This window comes from Lethenteron reissneri, chromosome 64, assembly GCF_015708825.2.
Source record: "Lethenteron reissneri isolate LAM-NWPU_2019-01 chromosome 64, ASM1570882v1, whole genome shotgun sequence".
Taxonomy (NCBI): domain Eukaryota; kingdom Metazoa; phylum Chordata; class Hyperoartia; order Petromyzontiformes; family Petromyzontidae; genus Lethenteron; species Lethenteron reissneri.
In genome coordinates, this window is record NC_083842.1 from 5,274,720 (window position 1) to 5,292,352 (window position 17,633).

The 17,633-nt window shown below is 53.5% G+C and overlaps 2 protein-coding genes across 4 annotated transcripts in view; both read right to left on the reverse strand.

The window, feature by feature from the left end:
* Nucleotides 1–17,633, reverse strand: part of LOC133359253 (uncharacterized) — a 351,541-nt gene that overhangs the window by 140,920 nt on the left and 192,988 nt on the right. The window lies entirely within an intron of this gene.
* Nucleotides 1–17,633, reverse strand: part of LOC133359254 (astacin-like metalloendopeptidase) — a 67,474-nt gene that overhangs the window by 3,804 nt on the left and 46,037 nt on the right. The window contains exons 12-13 of the mRNA XM_061577731.1: nt 11,400–11,523; nt 9,460–9,495 (exon numbers count right to left, since the gene is read on the reverse strand). Of these exons, the coding sequence (XP_061433715.1) occupies nt 9,460–9,495; nt 11,400–11,523 (160 nt within the window). The remainder of the gene's footprint in view (nt 1–9,459; nt 9,496–11,399; nt 11,524–17,633) is intronic.

Consider the following 17,633-nt stretch of genomic DNA (forward strand, 5'->3'; position numbering starts at 1 on the left):
GTATTTCTCATACGAAAAAATGTGTTCAAGCGTGGAAATTTTGGGGGCTAAAACGTACCTTAGCGTTCCATAGAAACATGACATTAACTCGTCAAACGATTGTTTGACGAGTTAATTTCACTATTTTGCTCCTGAAGCGAGACGAGCCTGTACAGTATACTTCCTCACATGGCGTCAATTTTATAATCTAATAAGTAGTATTAAAAACAACTTTTTTAAAAACACGCTTTTATGAAATATACTAGTAATGGGAGAACTCCACGACTCCAGGAAGTGGCCCCGAGGCTTGCCATAACGTAAGGGGCCGTGGCCAATTACAGCTGTAAAGTAGGAGCCGACACCAGATTGCAGGGGTCTCGTCCTTTATTCCTTTCCTTCCATCCACACCTGTCCCCCAGCCGTCACAATATCGTTCCCGCCAAAGGCCCCTCCTTCCCGCCCGTTCTCTCCTTATATCTCCTCGATCACCCCTCCCACTAACCCATCTATTGGTGGGAATCCTTCCCCTGACACCCCTACATCACCCCCCCCCCCCCCCGGAGAAAAAATAACCGTCCTCGGTTCTGCCTCCCCCATGGACCATTTAAATCTCCCCATGCCTCCCACCACTAACAGTGACGACAGCCCTTACCCCCCCCACAACCATACAATGCAACATAACACAACAAAATCAATTGCGCGGCCTGCCCAGGTCTCCAGCCAGCATCCCGTAACAGCCCGGACATCCACAGGCAGCAGATGACCGTGGCGGCCCCCTCCTTCGAAGGCTCTCTCGTCGCGGTCCCTGGTTCGGTGGTGCCGGTGTCGCCTTGCCTGGCGCCGCTGTCTCTCCGGCCCCCGCTCGTGCCGCCGCTCCGTCAGGCCTCACATGGGGTGCTGTAGGTGACAAGGGAACACAGGGCACCGAACCCCCTGCCGGTCGGCGCGTGGTGGTCGGCGACCTTGGCCTGGGTAGGGATGATGATGATGTTGGCAGTGATGTTGGTGGTGATGTTGGTGAAGATGACGGTGGAGAGATGTATGGCTTAAGGCGGGTGGGGTGTACAAACCATCGTCGCTTACCCAGTTGGACCTGGACGCACTGCGGTCGGAGTGCTTTAATGACCTCGACCGGCCCTTTCCAGGGTCGGTGCAGCTTTGGTGAGAGGCCAACCGGCACCTGAGGACAGTGTAGCCATGCCTGGTCCCCGACTTTGAAGGGCTTGGCTGTCACTGTCCTCTCCCGTATCCGTACATTACTCTCTTGGCTCGTGGCCGATGCGGCCTCGGCTGCTTGGCGGGCCTCTCTCAAATAAATGAGGGAGGTCTTTAGTGCCTTCGGCCATGCGTCGGCTCTTGCGGGAATGTCCGTCAGCTGCACCTCAATAGGCGGAACGGGATCCCGTCCGTACATCAGGAAAAACGGCGAGAACCCCGTCGCCGCGTGTGGGGCCACCCTGTACGCCGCTAAGACAGATGGAATGTGGAGGTCCCAGTCGGAATGGTTTTCGTCCACCACTTGGGACAGCATGGCCGCTATGGTGCGGTTAAGCCGCTCTACCATCCCATCGGTCTGGGGATGATACGGAGATGTTCTGACCTTTTTAGTGCCCAGGATAGAGCAGACGTCCTTCAATAGCTGTGAGGAGAAATTCCTGCCCTGATCCGTGAGCAACCGCTCCGGTGCCCCCTTATCAAGGACATAGCCTCCCACGAAGGCATCGGCGATGGTCTGTGCCGTTTGGTCCGGGAGGGCCCACGCCATCGGCCACCTCGTGCAGTACTCGACTCCGACCAACAGGTATTTATTTCCCCGTGGCGTGACCAGCAGTGGTCCCAGGATGTCCAACGCAACCAATTCGTTGACCCTGGTCACCGTGATGGGCTGTAGGGGCGCCCGGCTTACCCGGGGTGGCGGCTTTCGCCGCGCACATTCGACGCAGGTAGCGACCCATCGATGCACGTCAGCGGTCATACCCGGCCAAAAGTACCGACTCTGTAATGTGTACAGTGTCTTCCGCCCCGCCAGGTGCAGCAGCTGGCGGCCGTGTACGTCCATAACCAATTGTTGACGCAGCGACTCCGGAACTACCAGGCATCGTCGGCGCCCTGTCGGGTCCCATCGCATGAGGAGGTCCTCCCATACGATGTACTCCTCCCCCCCTGCCTCTGCTGAGGCGCGTAGCGTTCGCAGTGGGGCTTCCTCCAGCTGTAGCCGTCGCCAATCGTCCAAGGTCAGCCCCAGGTCGTGGTCGGTCAGCTGGACCTCACCCTGTGCGTCCTCCGCCGTGCGTACGGGAGCGATGACTGTCCCCTCCGGCCTCGCCTCCTTGCAGCGTGCCCCGCCTGTGGTGCATGCACAAGGGCCCTGGGGCGCCAGTCGGGACAATGCGTCTGCGTTGGCATGTCTGGTCCCTTTGCGATGCACTACTTGGTACCTGTACTCCTGCAGGCGCTCTATCCATCTGGCCAGCTGCCCCGAAGGCTGGTCGATGCGGAGCGAATACTGCAAGGCCGCGTGGTCAGTGCGGACCGTAAATTTGCGACCATACAGGTAGGGTCGAAATTGCTGCACGAAGTGAACGACTGCCAGGAGTTCCCTACGTGTGACGCAGTAGCGCTGCTCCACTGATGAAAGCACGCGACTACCATAGGCGATAACCACCTCGCGACCCTGCTGGACTTGCGACAAAACACTGCCGATGCCCACATCGCTGGCGTCCGTGTCCAGGATAAAGGGGAGGCCAAAATCCGGAAAAGCCAATGGTGGTGCATCTGTCAGACGTGAGCGCAGCTGCTGGAATGCCTCTTCCTCCAGAGGGCCCCAATAAAACCTCTGGTTCTTCGCCGTCAACACGTGCAAGGGCTTGGCAATGGTTGCGAAGTTGGGTACGAACCGGCGGTAATAAGAAACGAAACCCACAAACCGGCGTACCTCTGGAACCGTTGTGGGAACAGCCCAGGCCCTCACGCAGGCCGTCTTTTCCGGGTCTGTAGCCACTCCAGACTCACTGACGACGTGGCCCAAGTAGCGTACCGACGACTGCATAAGGTGGCACTTCGACGGCTTGAGCTTCAAATTCGCGTTCCGGAACCGCAGGAATACCTGACGTAATCGGTCAATGTGTTCCTCGAATGATCGGCTGAAGACAATGACGTCATCCAGGTAGATGAGGCACGTTTCCCATTGGAGGCCTGCTAAGGCCAACTCCATTATGCGTTGGAACGTCGCCGGCGCAGTCTGGAGGCCCATAGGCAGGCAGTTGAACTCGAACAGGCCCTGTGGTGTCCGGAACGCTGTTTTAGGCCGGGAGTCCGCGTCTAGTGGGACCTGCCAGAACCCGGACAATAAATCCAGCGTACTGAAAAATTTTGCTCCCGCCAGTGCATCCAATGAGTCGTCAATACATGGTAGGGGATATGCGTCGGCCAGCGTGACGGCATTGAGGCGTCGGAAGTCCACACAGAATCTCAGTGACCCGTCTGACTTCTTGACTAGGACCACCGGTGCCCCCCAGGGACTCGAGGATGGAGAAATTATGTCGGCCCGCAGCATCTCCTGCACCGCTTGTTGAATGTGCCCTTTTTCCATTGGGCTCATTCTATATGTGTTTTGGCGCAGGGGTGCGGCATCTCCCGTGTTAATGTGGTGCTGCGACAGATTTGTGCGCCCTAGGTCGAACGGTCCCCGGCTGAACACGTCCGAGAACTCATGCAATAATGAGTGCAGCTGCTGTTTCTGGTCGGGCGGCAATCCCGGCTCAGGCCCCGCCAGCTGGTCCATCCACGATTCGGCCCCTCTGTCCTCGGACTGGCTGATGCTGCCTACAAGCTCGGGCTTTGTCCCTGGGGCTCCTAATGACAAGGGACTAACGTGGGCCAGAACTGTTCCCTCCTGCACCGTCGCTGTTCTATCGGAGGTGTTCAGCACCTGAATGAACAGATGCTGGTTCCTCTGTACAATAGTTTCGGCTCCCACCAGCGCATGGCGATCCATGGCAGCTGACGCCGGAGACACCAGGATGGGTGAGTCTGGTCGGGCTGTCACGAGGGGAGACCGATATTGCAGCGGAATCAGCATCTGGGCTGCCGGGGGAATGGAGACAGACTTACTGACCAGAGCCTGCACGTAGGGTACACCCCGGCTGGCCCCCTCCGCCTTTAGGAAATGGAGATGCGTTCCCTGGACTTCCACCCGCCCATTGACCAGATCGATTTTCATTGGCATCCGCCTCAGAAAGTCCGTCCCCAACAGGCAGGGTACGGGCAACGTTGCGGAGACAAGGATGGGTCCTGCTACCGAAAGCTGCCCAATCTGTATCGGGGCTTCAACCTAGCCCAGGAAGCCCATGCTGCCTCCATTTGCTGCAATGAACGTTGTCTTGACGGGGACTAAAGGTCGGATTTTATCCGGCAGCATCTCGTGCATGGTGCTCGAGATGATCGTGGCTGATGCCCCCGTATCCACCAAGATACGTGCCGACACTCCCGCGATTTCACCGACCAGGACCGAGGTTCCTGACGTGGCCGCTACCACCCGCCTTGCCAGCTTCCTCCATTGTGTGGCTGAGTCCGGCCACTGACCAGGCGGCGTCTCGTTATCCTGTGGTGCATGGTGAAATGATGGGGGATGGATGTGAATGGACTGAAGATGGGGTTCCTCCCTTTGGAGTGCGTCGCAGCAGGGTGAACGCGCCCTTGTTACATAGTGTGGGCTTACCCCTGGGTTGCGGGCTGAGCTCTCTATGTGGTGCAAATTGCCCCCCTTTGGTGACGTAGGATGGGCCCCCCTTGTGGTGTGGGGGGCCCCCCCCATTGTAGGGGGCAGTGGGGACTGGGGGGTGGGCCTTCCCGTGAGCCCCTCCCCTCTCCCCTCCCTTCCCTTTGTCACGGGGGCGTGGTCCCCCTGGTTCCGTCTCGATCTGCCGCAAAGCGGTGGCGAGGCGGCCCGTGGAACTGCTCCAGGGCGCACTGTCAATCTTGTGGGCTGCCTCCGCCCCCGGGCCGTTGCCCCTGGCAACTCGCCGGCGTCGCAGGCAACTGGTGACGTCACGCCCGCCGGCGACGTCACGCCCGCCCGCGACGTCACGCCCGCCGGTGACGTCACGCCCGCCCGCGAAACCACGCCCGCCCGCGACGTCACGCCCGCCGGTGACGTCACGCCCGCCCGCGAAACCACGCCCGCCCGCGACGTCACGCCCGCCGGTGACGTCACGCCCGCCGGCGACGTCACGCCCGCCCGCGACGTCACGCCCGCCCGCGACGTCACGCCCGGCAGCGAAACCACGCCCGCCCGCGACGTCACCTCCGCCCGCGACGTCACGTCCGCCCGCGACGTCACCTCCGCCCGCGACGTCACGTCCGCCCGCGACGTCACCTCCGCCCGCGACGTCACGTCCGCCCGCGACGTCCCTCCCGGCCTCGGCGCGACTCCCGACGCGGTCTCCGGCCCCGGCGCGACTCCCGACGTGGTCTCCGGCCTCGGCGCGATCCCCGACGTGGTCCACGGCCCCGGCGCAACTCCCGGCGCGATCCGCGACACCACTCCTGGCCGCGACGTCACTCCCGGATGCCACGTCACGTCCGTTCGCGACGCCACTCCGGGTCGCGACGCCACCCCTGGTCGCGACGCAATCCCAGGCCCCGGCGCTATCCCCGGCGCGATCCCCTTCCCCCGACCCGGACAATGGGGACCGGGGAACGACACCGACGGCGCCCACCCCGAGGAGACTCCCGGTAAGTTCGCGGCGTCGGAATTATAATTGCTCGGCCCGACCGAGAGGCCGGGCGGGACGGCGTCACTCGCCTGGATCCTGTCGGCGTTCGGCCCCGGCGGGTTCCAGGTGACGTTGGCGGCCTCCGGCTCTGTGCGGCACCCCCTCGCCACATGCCCCTCTCGACCACAACGGTGGCAGACCCACGGGGCGTTCCGTCGGGGGGGCTCGGCGCGATGTTGTAGAGGCGGCTGCCAGCGACGCGGCGGTTGGTCGCGCCCCTGGTCCCTCTGCTCCGCCAGTCCCCGGATCGCCGCGTACACCTCCCGCAGCGATGGCTCCGTCTCAGACGTCGGGGGTCCGTCCCCAGCTGCTCCACAGGCAGCCTGTGGCGACGGTGCAGGTTCGGCGGTTGGTGTCGCTGGACCCAGTAGCGCCGCGGCAACGGCTCGGCTGTTCCCCCCCGCCGCGCCAGCCACCGGGCCCACGGATGGCGCCCGGCCCATGACCTGCTCGTGGGCTTGGATGGTCCGGGCAGCCCACAGCGAGGTGCGTTCATCCGGCGTCACCACGGGCATTACAACGCCGGCGCGGCAAGCGTAGGCGATGAGGTGCTCGACCACGAGGTCCTCGAGCGCTTCTTCAGCCAGGCGAGGGAAAGCTCTCCTCGCCAACACGAGCAGTGCACCCCTGTAGGCTAAAGGGGATTCTTTAGCCCCTCGCTGGCGATCCTGAAACCGTTTAAAGGCTCCTTCCGCCGGGCAATAGATCTCCCCCAAAGCCTCGTAGGCCGCCTGTAGCGTGGTCTTGCTGTGCGAGGGAAGGGAGGTGTAAGAGGCGAGTGCTTCCTTGCCCAGAACGGATGGCAGCGCTCGTAGTGCCTCTTCGTCTGTCCATTCGAGAGCGTGGAAGGCAGCCTCGAATCGGCGGACAAACTCCTCCCAGTCTTCTTCCTCAGCCACGAACTTGTCGACAGGCCCCAGCCGACGCGGCCGTCCGGCCACCTGCTCTCCGTGTTGGGTGGTTAGCCCTGGGGGTTTTGGCGGGACCGGCGGCGGCTGGCGTGACGAGGTTGATTGCGGCTCTTGCCCGGCCGGCTGGTCGGCCTCCGGGTCCCGTGGCCTCTCCTCCCGTAGTACGTGTGGGGGTGGGGGTCCCGGTGCTGGCGGGCCCCCCATAGGGAGCCTCTGTAGGAGCTCCTGGAGTGCCCTCTCCACGCGGGCCATGCGGTCCTCCATGGGGTCCTCCAGGCGATCCGGGCCCCCTGCTGCTGCTTCTGATAGCAGGCCCCCTTGTTGCCCGGGATGGGAAGGATCCCCCCGGCCCCTGCTTCCTCCTCCCTTGGCTCTTTCCCGCGGGGATTTTTCTTTGTAGCCATGAGATCCCACCGCTGCCACCAGATGTAAAGTAGGAGCCGACACCAGATTGCAGGGGTCTCGTCCTTTATTCCTTTCCTTCCATCCACACCTGTCCCCCAGCCGTCACAATATCGTTCCCGCCAAAGGCCCCTCCTTCCCGCCCGTTCTCTCCTTATATCTCCTCGATCACCCCTCCCACTAACCCATCTATTGGTGGGAATCCTTCCCCTGACACCCCTACACAGCCAACGTCAGTTGAGCGTGGACAATTAGAGCCAAACATATACAAAATAATGTTTAAAAATATATATTTTTATGATAGAATATAGTATTGTCATCAGTATGACATAAGTATACCAAGTTTTCAGTCGATACCACATTGGGAAGTGGGTTAAAATTGAGTTACAAGGTTTGAGGTTACAACACCAACAGACAGAGTGAGTTGAATAAAAGCTTGTAAAAATGCTGGACGTCGTCACGACAGCGCTAGGGTGGGGCTGGGTGGAGTGCGGCGTGGCACGGAACAGTGCGGGACGGTATGGGGTGAGACAGGGCGATGTGAGGTGGGTTGAGCGGGGTGGAGTAGGGTGGGTGGAGCGGGGTGGATTAGGGTGGGTGGAGCGGGGTGGAGTAGGGTGGAGTAGGGTGGGTGGGGCAGGGTAGAGTAGGGTGGGTGGAGCGGGGTGGAGTAGGGTGGGTGGGGCAGGGTGGAGTAGGGTGGGTGGAGCGGGGTGGAGTAGGGTGGGTGGGGCAGGGTGGAGTAGGGTGGGTGGAGCGGGGTGGAGTAGGGTGGGTGGAGCGGGGTGGAGTAGGGTGGGTGGAGCGGGGTGGAGTAGGGTGGGTGGAGCGGGGTGGAGTAGGGTGGGTGGGGTGGAGTAGGGTGGGTGGGGCAGGGTGGAGTAGGGTGGGTGGGGCAGGGTGGAGTAGGGTGGGTGGGGTGGAGTAGGGTGGGTGGAGCGGGGTGGAGTAGGGTGGGTGGAGCGGGGTGGAGTGGGGTAGATTCGGGTCGGGCCAAATCCAGTGGGAGCAGGGCCTTGCAACCTGTGTGGCACGGCAAAGTCCCAGATGTGTCGCGATATTTCTGAATAATAGGAAAGTAAAACACTTCACTATTTTCAAGTTACAACTCTCCTTTCCGTTTAGTGGCCGAACCAGCCCCCACCCCCAACCTCCCATTGTCCCCTCTCCAATGGTCAAGCTGCATTGCTACCAATTTGGCTTAGGGATGTCCTATGAAATTACAACGTAACATTTGTTAAATATAAACATTTGCAGACAAATAGTTGTCCTAAATATGTGGGTGAGTACCTTACATTCTGAAGAGCAAATACAGATCTTTATGTACACTACGACAGAAGAAGCTCAAGTGTAAGCGTACGGTGTAGGATTTAACCACGGGGCAGACGTTTAAAGACAAATTGGCGATAATTATGAGTACGGGAGACCCTTGAATATCGCGGGGTTATCGTTTGCGGCTTCGACCTATCGCGGGCAACCTCTTTGTAGACAACTTTAGCTATTGCGGGGGTTAGTTTTAGCCTTTCACGGGTATATTGCACGTGGAAGTAACAGTATCATTGGGTGCGGGGCGAGGCGGGTGAGGGTAGTGAGGCAAGCCCGTTGCACTTCAACCTTTGCCGTGCAAGCATCTCGCAGATAAAGGCAAAGATCCCCATATAGCCTTTATCGACTGTAGGGGTGGGTGACCAACACCACGCCCGGTCGCCTTTGTCTTCCTCAGAGCGATGTTTACACATCACACTAGGTACTCATTTGAGGCTGAGTAAACCTAGGGGAGACCCAGTGCCGGTTCAGACGTTCGTCACCGACGTTGGCCAGGAGCCGGAATCGAACTCGGGTGGGTAAGTTCATTGCGCAGTGCCCTCACCGTTGCACCACCGCGCCCCACTCGCGGACAAAGACACCAAACCGCTTTGGCTCATCATCATCGGGAAGTATATTATTTATTCCGTATTTATACTCCTATTTATATTGTCTATGAATGTTTTTGTATAATGTTTTTACATGCTTATTTAAATTATTTAGTTTATTTGGCATACAGTACATCACTTATTTCAATTGTGATGTCTATTTTTGGTTGCCGTGTCACTAACTCAATTATTTAGGGAAGGCTTAAGTACTGAATATCGTGGTTTTCGCTTACGCGACACTTTCCAAGAACGTAACCCATGCGATATTCAAGGGTCTCCTGCATTATTTTTTACATCAAACGTTCTATGAAATTGAATAGGAAGCATTCAGCTGCCAATGAGGAATAGAGTTGGCAGGAAATAACTGTGACACGTGCATATAGTGTGGTAACAGTGGTTAAATTGTACATCAAACTAGCATTAGCCTGCTGTATTGCAATGGAGTGAGATTCTCCAGATGCATGGAACCATGCTTACCTCAGGAAGAGCTCTAGAGATTTCAATCGCCACCGCCTGAGTAAATAGAAATACAGATTTGTCAATAAACGTTACCGAAATTCCATAGAAACATGACAAGTGAGACTCTCACTTGTTCCCTGCCACGTTCAGACAAGGGCTGGTCTTCAATGGGCAGGCTCAGCCCTCCTCAGGTGAAGAACAGAGCTATCGGAAAGACAGCGTCCTAATGAACACTGCTAAGCTTGGCAGCGTATTTTAAGCTGGGTGGGAGGAGGAGAGCGCTTTGACAAAGGACTTTACATATCAACAGAGGAATTTAGCATATTGATGACAAATGCAGATATAGGATTAGTCACTCCTTGTGGAATGTGTAGGCGGTGGGGGGTCTCAAAGTCGTATTATGCTAGTGTATTATGTAGGATTATCATAATATGACTTTGAGACCCCCCACCGCCTACACATTCCACAAGGAGTGACTAATCCCATATCTGCATTTGTCATCAATATGCTAAATTCCTCTGTTGATATGTAAACTCCATTGTCAAAGCGCTCTCCCCCTCCCACCAGCTTAAAATACGCTGCCAAGCTTAGCAGTGTTCATTAGGACGCTGTCTTTCCGACAGCTCTGTTCTTCACCTGAGAACGGCTGCTTGCGTTGTGGCCGAAACGTCGTGAGAATTTTATTATGGTTTTTTATTATTATTTTATTATTTCCCTTCTACGTGACTTTACCGAAAGAACCAAGCATATGAATCCCTGCAGTCACGAATACTTTAAATCGAAATTTAGGCTCAGCCTTGTTTCCATACCGTGCTCTGATCGTGCCAGACGATAAGAGTGCTTACACCTCCCCCTCGCCGGGACACCCCACAGCCGTTTAAGCTGCCCGTGACTCACAGGCGAGCCGGAGCAGAGCGGCCAACGCTCTGGGCCAGCGCTATTAGAGTGCGCCACTCGGCAGATTTATCCGGACCCACTCTGGCACCAGTGGCACTTTAACGTGTTCACCACCACTACAGCTGTGACTCTGCGGCCTGTGACCTCACTCGCCCTGCTCAGTGACTTGGCCATCTTAGGCGAAACATTGCAATGTGAACAATTACCAGAGTTATGCAATTATTACATCATTGCACTACAATTTATGGGGGTACATATACCATCGATTTTGGCTGCTTGCTCCCTTCATAGCTAACAAATACTTGGCTAACGTTATAACTGCAAGATGTGAAATTCTTTCCCCAAGGAAGCACGACTCTCAAGTCTGTTTCAGGAGAGCCATACAAAGGACAGTTTGCTAATTCCATTTTCAGATTTCTTATTTTTTACATTTTGCACACATAATCTATTTGTGCAAAACAATTATGCAATAAGATATACATTTCAAGTCTTACACCAAGCATATAGTCCTATAAGATGACACCACGGAACAACTTCTGAAGTCACTCAATAGGCCACTCTCTGTGTGCATCATTCGTATCCTGAAAAAAAGCATCACATAGCAATCAATCCGAAATGTTTAATCCTCAGAGCTGGGTTAAGTGATGAATGAGTAATTGAAGACTCAGTTGAGACCATCAACTCGATACACTAGTGAACCTGGTTTAAGCAATGGTGACTAAAACGTGAACATGAACCCAGTATCCCAGCGGTGCCGGCTCAGAGCTTAGTGACTGAGCGAGCATTAACTGAGTCACCCAGCCATAGGCACCACTGCTTTTCAGTATTGTCTGCATGTACTCTACTGGAAAACCAAAGTGTCCAGAGGAAAGCAACTCAAACTTTGCACCGATGGGTCAGAAAAATACTAACTGTGCTGCCTCTTCCAAGTACCTCTCTGTTAAACAGGTGGGTGTCTCGTGCATGGCCTCACATTTTGCACTGTAAACGTATGCCTTGTACAGGTTATCTGTGATGTGATGACAATACTGGACACCACGTACATGTACCATATTACTTACATTCTTGTACATCTTTTGAATCTTCATGACGTCCAGTGGGCTGAGGCAATCCCGCTGACCAATAGTGGCTGTCTTTGATTTAGGGATGATCGTAGGGCTTATCCCATCCACGGAGAATGCACACCTTAACAGGAACATAGCACATGCATCATCTTCCGCATTTGCGAGAGAAGGCTGCATTAACATACCGCTTTTAACTGTCAGTATATCCGTGAGCTGAAACACATCAGAATAAACTTGTTTTATGGTAGAGGCACTATTTTTGGCAAGATTGTTTTTAGCGATTGATTCAAATAAAGTTTATGCAGTTTCTTAAAACTTCCTACAATAAAAAAAAATTGGAATTAAAATAAAACATGAATCTTACAAAAAATAAACATACAGCACTGATGCATCTTTCAATTTCAGTCATTGGGCAACATTAACAAACCATAGTGTAGTTACCATTCCCATTCCCGTTCTGTGCGAGTTATGGTTGCAAATGATGGCAATTAAACGAATATGCGTGGATATTCCACTAGACAAGCAGCAGCAAAGCTGCGTCCACTGAAGCTGCTGCCTGTGCTGTGAAAACCCAACGATTGGATGGAGCGAATGCACAGCTGGGTCAGGATGGATCATTCCTCTTAATTCACATTCATGCCACTTGTGAGCTGCTACACGGCAGGTGTGCGTGGTGAAGGCATGGGGAGGTTGTGAGGACGCTTTCCATGCTGTACACCAGGGGTCCTCAAACTTTTTAAACAGGGGGGCAGTTCACTGTCCCTCAGACCGTTGGAGGGCCGGACTATAGTTAAAAAAAACTATGAACAAATTCCTATGCACACTGCATATATCTTATTTTGAAGTTAAGAAACACAACGGGAACAAATACAATATTTAAAATGAAGAACAAGTAAAGTTAAATCAACAAACTTGCCAGTATTTCAATGGGAACTATGGGCCTGCTTTTGGCTAATGAGATGGTCAATGTCCGGTTCCATATTTGTCACTGCTAGTCGTAACAAGTGATGCAAGTGTGCATCCGTTAGTCTAGATCTGGTTGGAGATTTCAAATGTTTCATTCTGGAAAAAGTCTGTTCACAGACATAAGTGCTGCCAAAGATGGTTGCCATTTTGAGTGCATGGTTCCTGAGATGAGGATATGTCTCAGAGGGGAGAGATGCATAGAAATTATGAAGGCTGCTTGACTTGAATGCGTCTTTCAGAGAGTCACAATTCTGCAGTTCAGCCAGTTCCATTTGGTAAATTGTATCCACATTTTCAATGTCAATAGAAAATGGGTTACGGAAAAGCTGTATGTCCTGTTCATGGAGATGAAGCTCTTTAAATCCAAATTGGAACTCCTTTTGCAATTTTTCCAGTGAATCCACACATGTTTTGTTTGGGAATGCAACCAATGGTTTTTCCGCTAACAGATTTTGAGTTGTGGGGAGATGGCAGAAGTTTTCCTCCTTCACTTGTTTGATGAGGAGGCCTAATTTTACTTCAAATGCTTTGACATGTGATTGCATATCACAGATGAGCTTCCCCTTTCCTTGAAGTTGCACACTGAAACTGTTGAGTAGCTCTGTTACATCTGTCAGAAAGGCAAGGTGCCATTTCCATTCTGCATCATTGAGCTCTGGTACTTCTTTGTTTTTTTTAAGCAGAAAAGCTGTGTGATGCCGCCGCCACGAAGCCGTTCGGCAGGCGCCAAATCCCCGACCTCGCCACCACCAAGCAACGGAGCCGACCCCGCGTCCCCCTCACCTCACCTCACATGAACACACCCGCACTCATTTCCCCCCCCCCCCATAGAGCTCCGAGGGGAGGTCGCCTGGCCGACCGGTTTTTATCCGAGAAACCCTTATCGGGATTAACTCTCACGGTTTCCGGCGATCAGGGAATTGGATGACCTCCCCCGTGCTACGTTGCGCCGCGGCGCTGCGACCGGCCTTAATATGGTGTGGTCGCGGCGTGGGGCATTCGGCCACCGCGGTTGAGGCGCATTTCCCCCCACACACACCCCCACGGGTCATCGAGGCAAGCAGGGGAAGGACGGGACAGCATGAGTAGCAGGACCGCAGGGGCTCTTGCGCATAGTCACGGAAGGTTGGGATGGTTGCACTTGAGCGCGCAGGCACAATTGTTGGGGAGGGTAAACGATTAAGCTGAAGGTATGAATAGATCGGGAGAGGGGAGGCGCGCGGGGAGCCATGCACAGCTTCCCACGACGGGCCTTTGTGATGGACACCGCCGCATGAACCTCGATGATGGGGGCCTGCGTGAGAAAAGGATTGATTGGAATTTGCGCCGTGCAGGTCGCTCATTGATTAGCGGAACAAAGGCACCGCGGAGCTGCCTGGCCCGGGCGAGGGGGGCGCGTGCCATTGTTTGGAGTTCACGCCGCGCGGACAAAGGATTAATTAGCATAGCGAAGGCGCACGGTGCGTGGGAAGGGGGTAGGGGCCCGGGTCCGGGAATCAGGATAAATGGGGAGCGCAAAGGGGAAATCGCTCTCTTACTCCAGCGCCAGGCGACCAGACGCAGCTCCAGCCAGCGACCCGGACGTCCGTGCGACGCACCGAGGCACGCGGTTAGCACAAGGATCAGCGGACCGCCGTGGACACTTAACAGTGAGTAAGAAGGTGAATTAGAATCATAGCAGATAAATCGGGAATAGGTATAGAGGTATCAGCGTAGGCCAGCCTCGTCGACTCACTGATTTAACATCTAGTTCCAGGTAGCGGATAATAAATCATTAATAGCTGATCGTGGCCTCGTGTGATCTCGTGTTATAAGTGTGAACGCGTGTGGCACGGTGTATGCGTAAGCTCTCGGCGTGCGTAATCGGCGTACCCCAGGTGCGCGATCATAACGTGAGCGGCCAGCGCGGCGCAGAGCGGCGCAAGAGAGGGTATCGCGTGTGGAGCTGTATGTGTGTGCGCGCACGTTCACGACGTGTATAATACAGGTGCGCGATCCTAACGTGAGTGGTCAGTGTTGAGTGAGTGCCGCGCAGAGCTGTGTGTGGGAGTGCGCATACGTTCGTTACGTGTCGGATACGGATGCGCATTGGTAACGTGCCGCACAGGGCTATACTGCGAGCACGGCGTTTGATTGATGATGATGTGCGCACGTATGCTCGCAGCGTGGGAGCGCGGCGCGAGGCTGTAACAGTAGGGGCGTCGCGTTCGAATGCCGGCGAAACCGTAGCGGGTAATAGGGAGGTGGGGTAACGTAAACGGAATAGGGGATGCAGGCGGGAGGGACCCCGGGGGCCAACGGCCCCCACAGCTGTAATCTGTGGAAATAAGTCATAGAAACGTTTCAAAACTCTCCCTCGACTCAGCCAACGGACTTCTGTGTGATACAGAACATCTTCATAGTCAACATTTAGCTCAGACAGAAATTCCTGAAAACGTCTGTGGTTTAGTGCATGAGCTCAAATGAAGTTAACACAAGATGCCACAAATTTCATAACAGAGTCCCACTTCAGTGATTTACTACACAGCGCTTGTTGGTGGATGAGGCAGTGTATGGCTATTGGATGAGAATGGTTATGTTTGTCCATCTCTTGGTTAATGCGAGCAATTACTCCTTTCTTAGACCCCACCATGCTAGGAGCACCATCAGTTGTCACACTGGCTAGTTTAGCCCAGTTCAGCTCCAAACCATTCACAGTTTGGCAAACCTTTTCATAGATATCCTCTCTTCTTGGTTCTTTCGGTAAAGTCACGTAGAAGGGAAGTAATAAAATAATAAAAATAAAACATAATAAAATAATTCTCACGACGTTTCGGCCACAACGCAAGCAGCCGTCCTCAGGTGAGAACCAGGTCTGTCGGGGAGACAGCGTCTGAATGAAACAGCACACGAGCTTGGAGCATATATAAGCTGGGTTGGAAACGGGGGAAAGAGCGCCTTGTCAAAATAATTTGCATATCAAGAGGAATTTAGCATATTTATGGGAAATGCAGGAATGTTATTAGTACTACATATGCAGCACGGGCATATGTAGTACTAATCACATTCCTGCATTTCCCATAAATATGCTAAATTCCTCTTGATATGCAAATTATTTTGTCAAGGCGCTCTTTCCCCCGCTTCCAACCCAGCTTATATATGCTCCAAGCTCATGTGCTGTTTCATTAAGACGCTGTCTCCCCAACAGACCTGGTTTTCACCTGAGGACGGCTGCTTGCGTTGTGGCCGAAACGTCGTGAGAATTATTTTATTATGTTTTACTTTTATTATTTTATTACTTCCTTTCTATGTGACTTTACCGAAAGAACCAAGAAGATGAATCCCTGCAGTCACGAAAGCTTTAAATCGAAAGATATTCTCTCCTGTAGTTGTTCCTTTGATGCTTTGCAGTGCAGCAAGCTCTTCTGTGACTTCGAAATAGTCATTCGTCCCACGAATAAAAATTAGAAGTTGTGCAGAATCACGAACATCATTGCTTTCGTCGAGTGCCAAGGAAAAATAGGAAAGTTTTTTTTTTGGAGTTTTGCAAATGCTGATGCAAATTGTCTCCCATTTCTTCAATCCTCCGTGTAATTGTAGGTCCTGAAAGACTCACTGTACTAAATAAATCGGCCTTCTCTGGACACATCTCTTTGGCAACAGAAAGAAGGCATTCTTTAACAAATTCTCCCTCCACGAATGGTCTGCCAGTGCACGCTATTAGCTTGGCAACTTGAAAACTTGCTCGCAGTGATGAAATATTTAGCTGCTTCTGCTTCACAAAAGTATTTTGCTGAGTTGTTAATGTATTTTTCAGTTTTAATATTTTATCTTTTCTCACTTCTCCGACCAAACAATCATATTTATCTTTATGTTGAGTTTCATAGTGTCGACGTAAATTGTATTCTTTGAACACAGACACTATATTCTGGCATATCAGACACAGCTCTTTCCTTGTACTGCATGAAAAAGTAATCATAAGTCCACTGTTCTTTGAATATCCTACACTCCGAGTCAATTTTACTCTTTCTTGACATCATTGTTTCCTAGGGAGTCAAAATTGCTATTAGTAAAATACCAATATATATACAGCGCTACAAAAACAATATACCAGGAATAACTTTGCCCACACAGAGACATACAGACTGCACTGCCCTTCAATGCAGTCTGATTGGGGGGAACTCCGCCCCCTCTCCCTCTTCCACCAATGACCGTCCTTCTCATGTAGAAAAAAGTAACAGACAGGCAGCAGCGGCAAAAACACCCGGCGGGCCGGATAAATGTCCTCGGTGGGCCGCATGTGGCCCGCGGGCCGTAGTTTGAGGACCCCTGCTGTACACAGTGCCACACTTATATATCAGTGTGTGCCTATGTGCATGCAGTATCACAGTTGGTTCTCAACACGTGCGTACTCTACAGTATATGCACACAACTGCACGTCAGCCATTGGACTTCATTGGCTGGTGCTGTGTGTGGTGGGGTTTGTGTGTTTGATGACTCATGAGGTTCTGGTGGAATCCCTGTGCCTGTCACTGCCACGAGCACTCAGTGCTCTGCGCAGAGAGAACACCGCAGCTTGCGGAAATCAGTTAGGTAAACAGTGCACTTCACTGGCTTTAGTGGACACTTGGCTACACCACCTGAGTGGTGAAGTGACCCAAGAGCCTAATGAGATGCGAAACCTACGAATACATAATTACACAAACTTCCACTAATAAGTGGTGCCATGAGTATTAATCATTAATGCTATATTTATAGGACCTTTTTGCCAGTATCAAGTTGATGAAAAAATTAAGAATAGACTTTACCCTTTTTGGCAAAAACAGGTGTTAAGATATTCAAGGAAAAAATAGATACTTATTTCAAGGAATCAAGTCTGCATTAAAAACACATGCCTGTGGCAAAACATGTGTAGTGACTGTACTTGTCACTGTATGGTGCCGGCGCTTGCGAAGCCACGGCCGGTAATGTGTTGTCAGTACGGGCAGCCCGGGTTACGGGATGTAGTACCAGCCCTAGCGGGGCTTGAGTGAGCGCTGGTCAGCGCGGAGGCACCGCTAGCAGTGTGCGGTGCGGGCTCCCGGTGAGGGAGCGAGAGGGAGCATCAGCCAGCCAGGGTTACCTTGGGGCATGATATGCTGGATGACCTGCTGTCACGTGACCGGATGATATTGGAGGGGGGCCACCAGTGGATGGGGGCCGTGGGGTGGTCATGTGGTCTAAAAGAGCTGTCGGGAACCTTCGAAAAGGAGCTCGAGAAACCTGGAAGGTGGGCGGGGCGAAGGG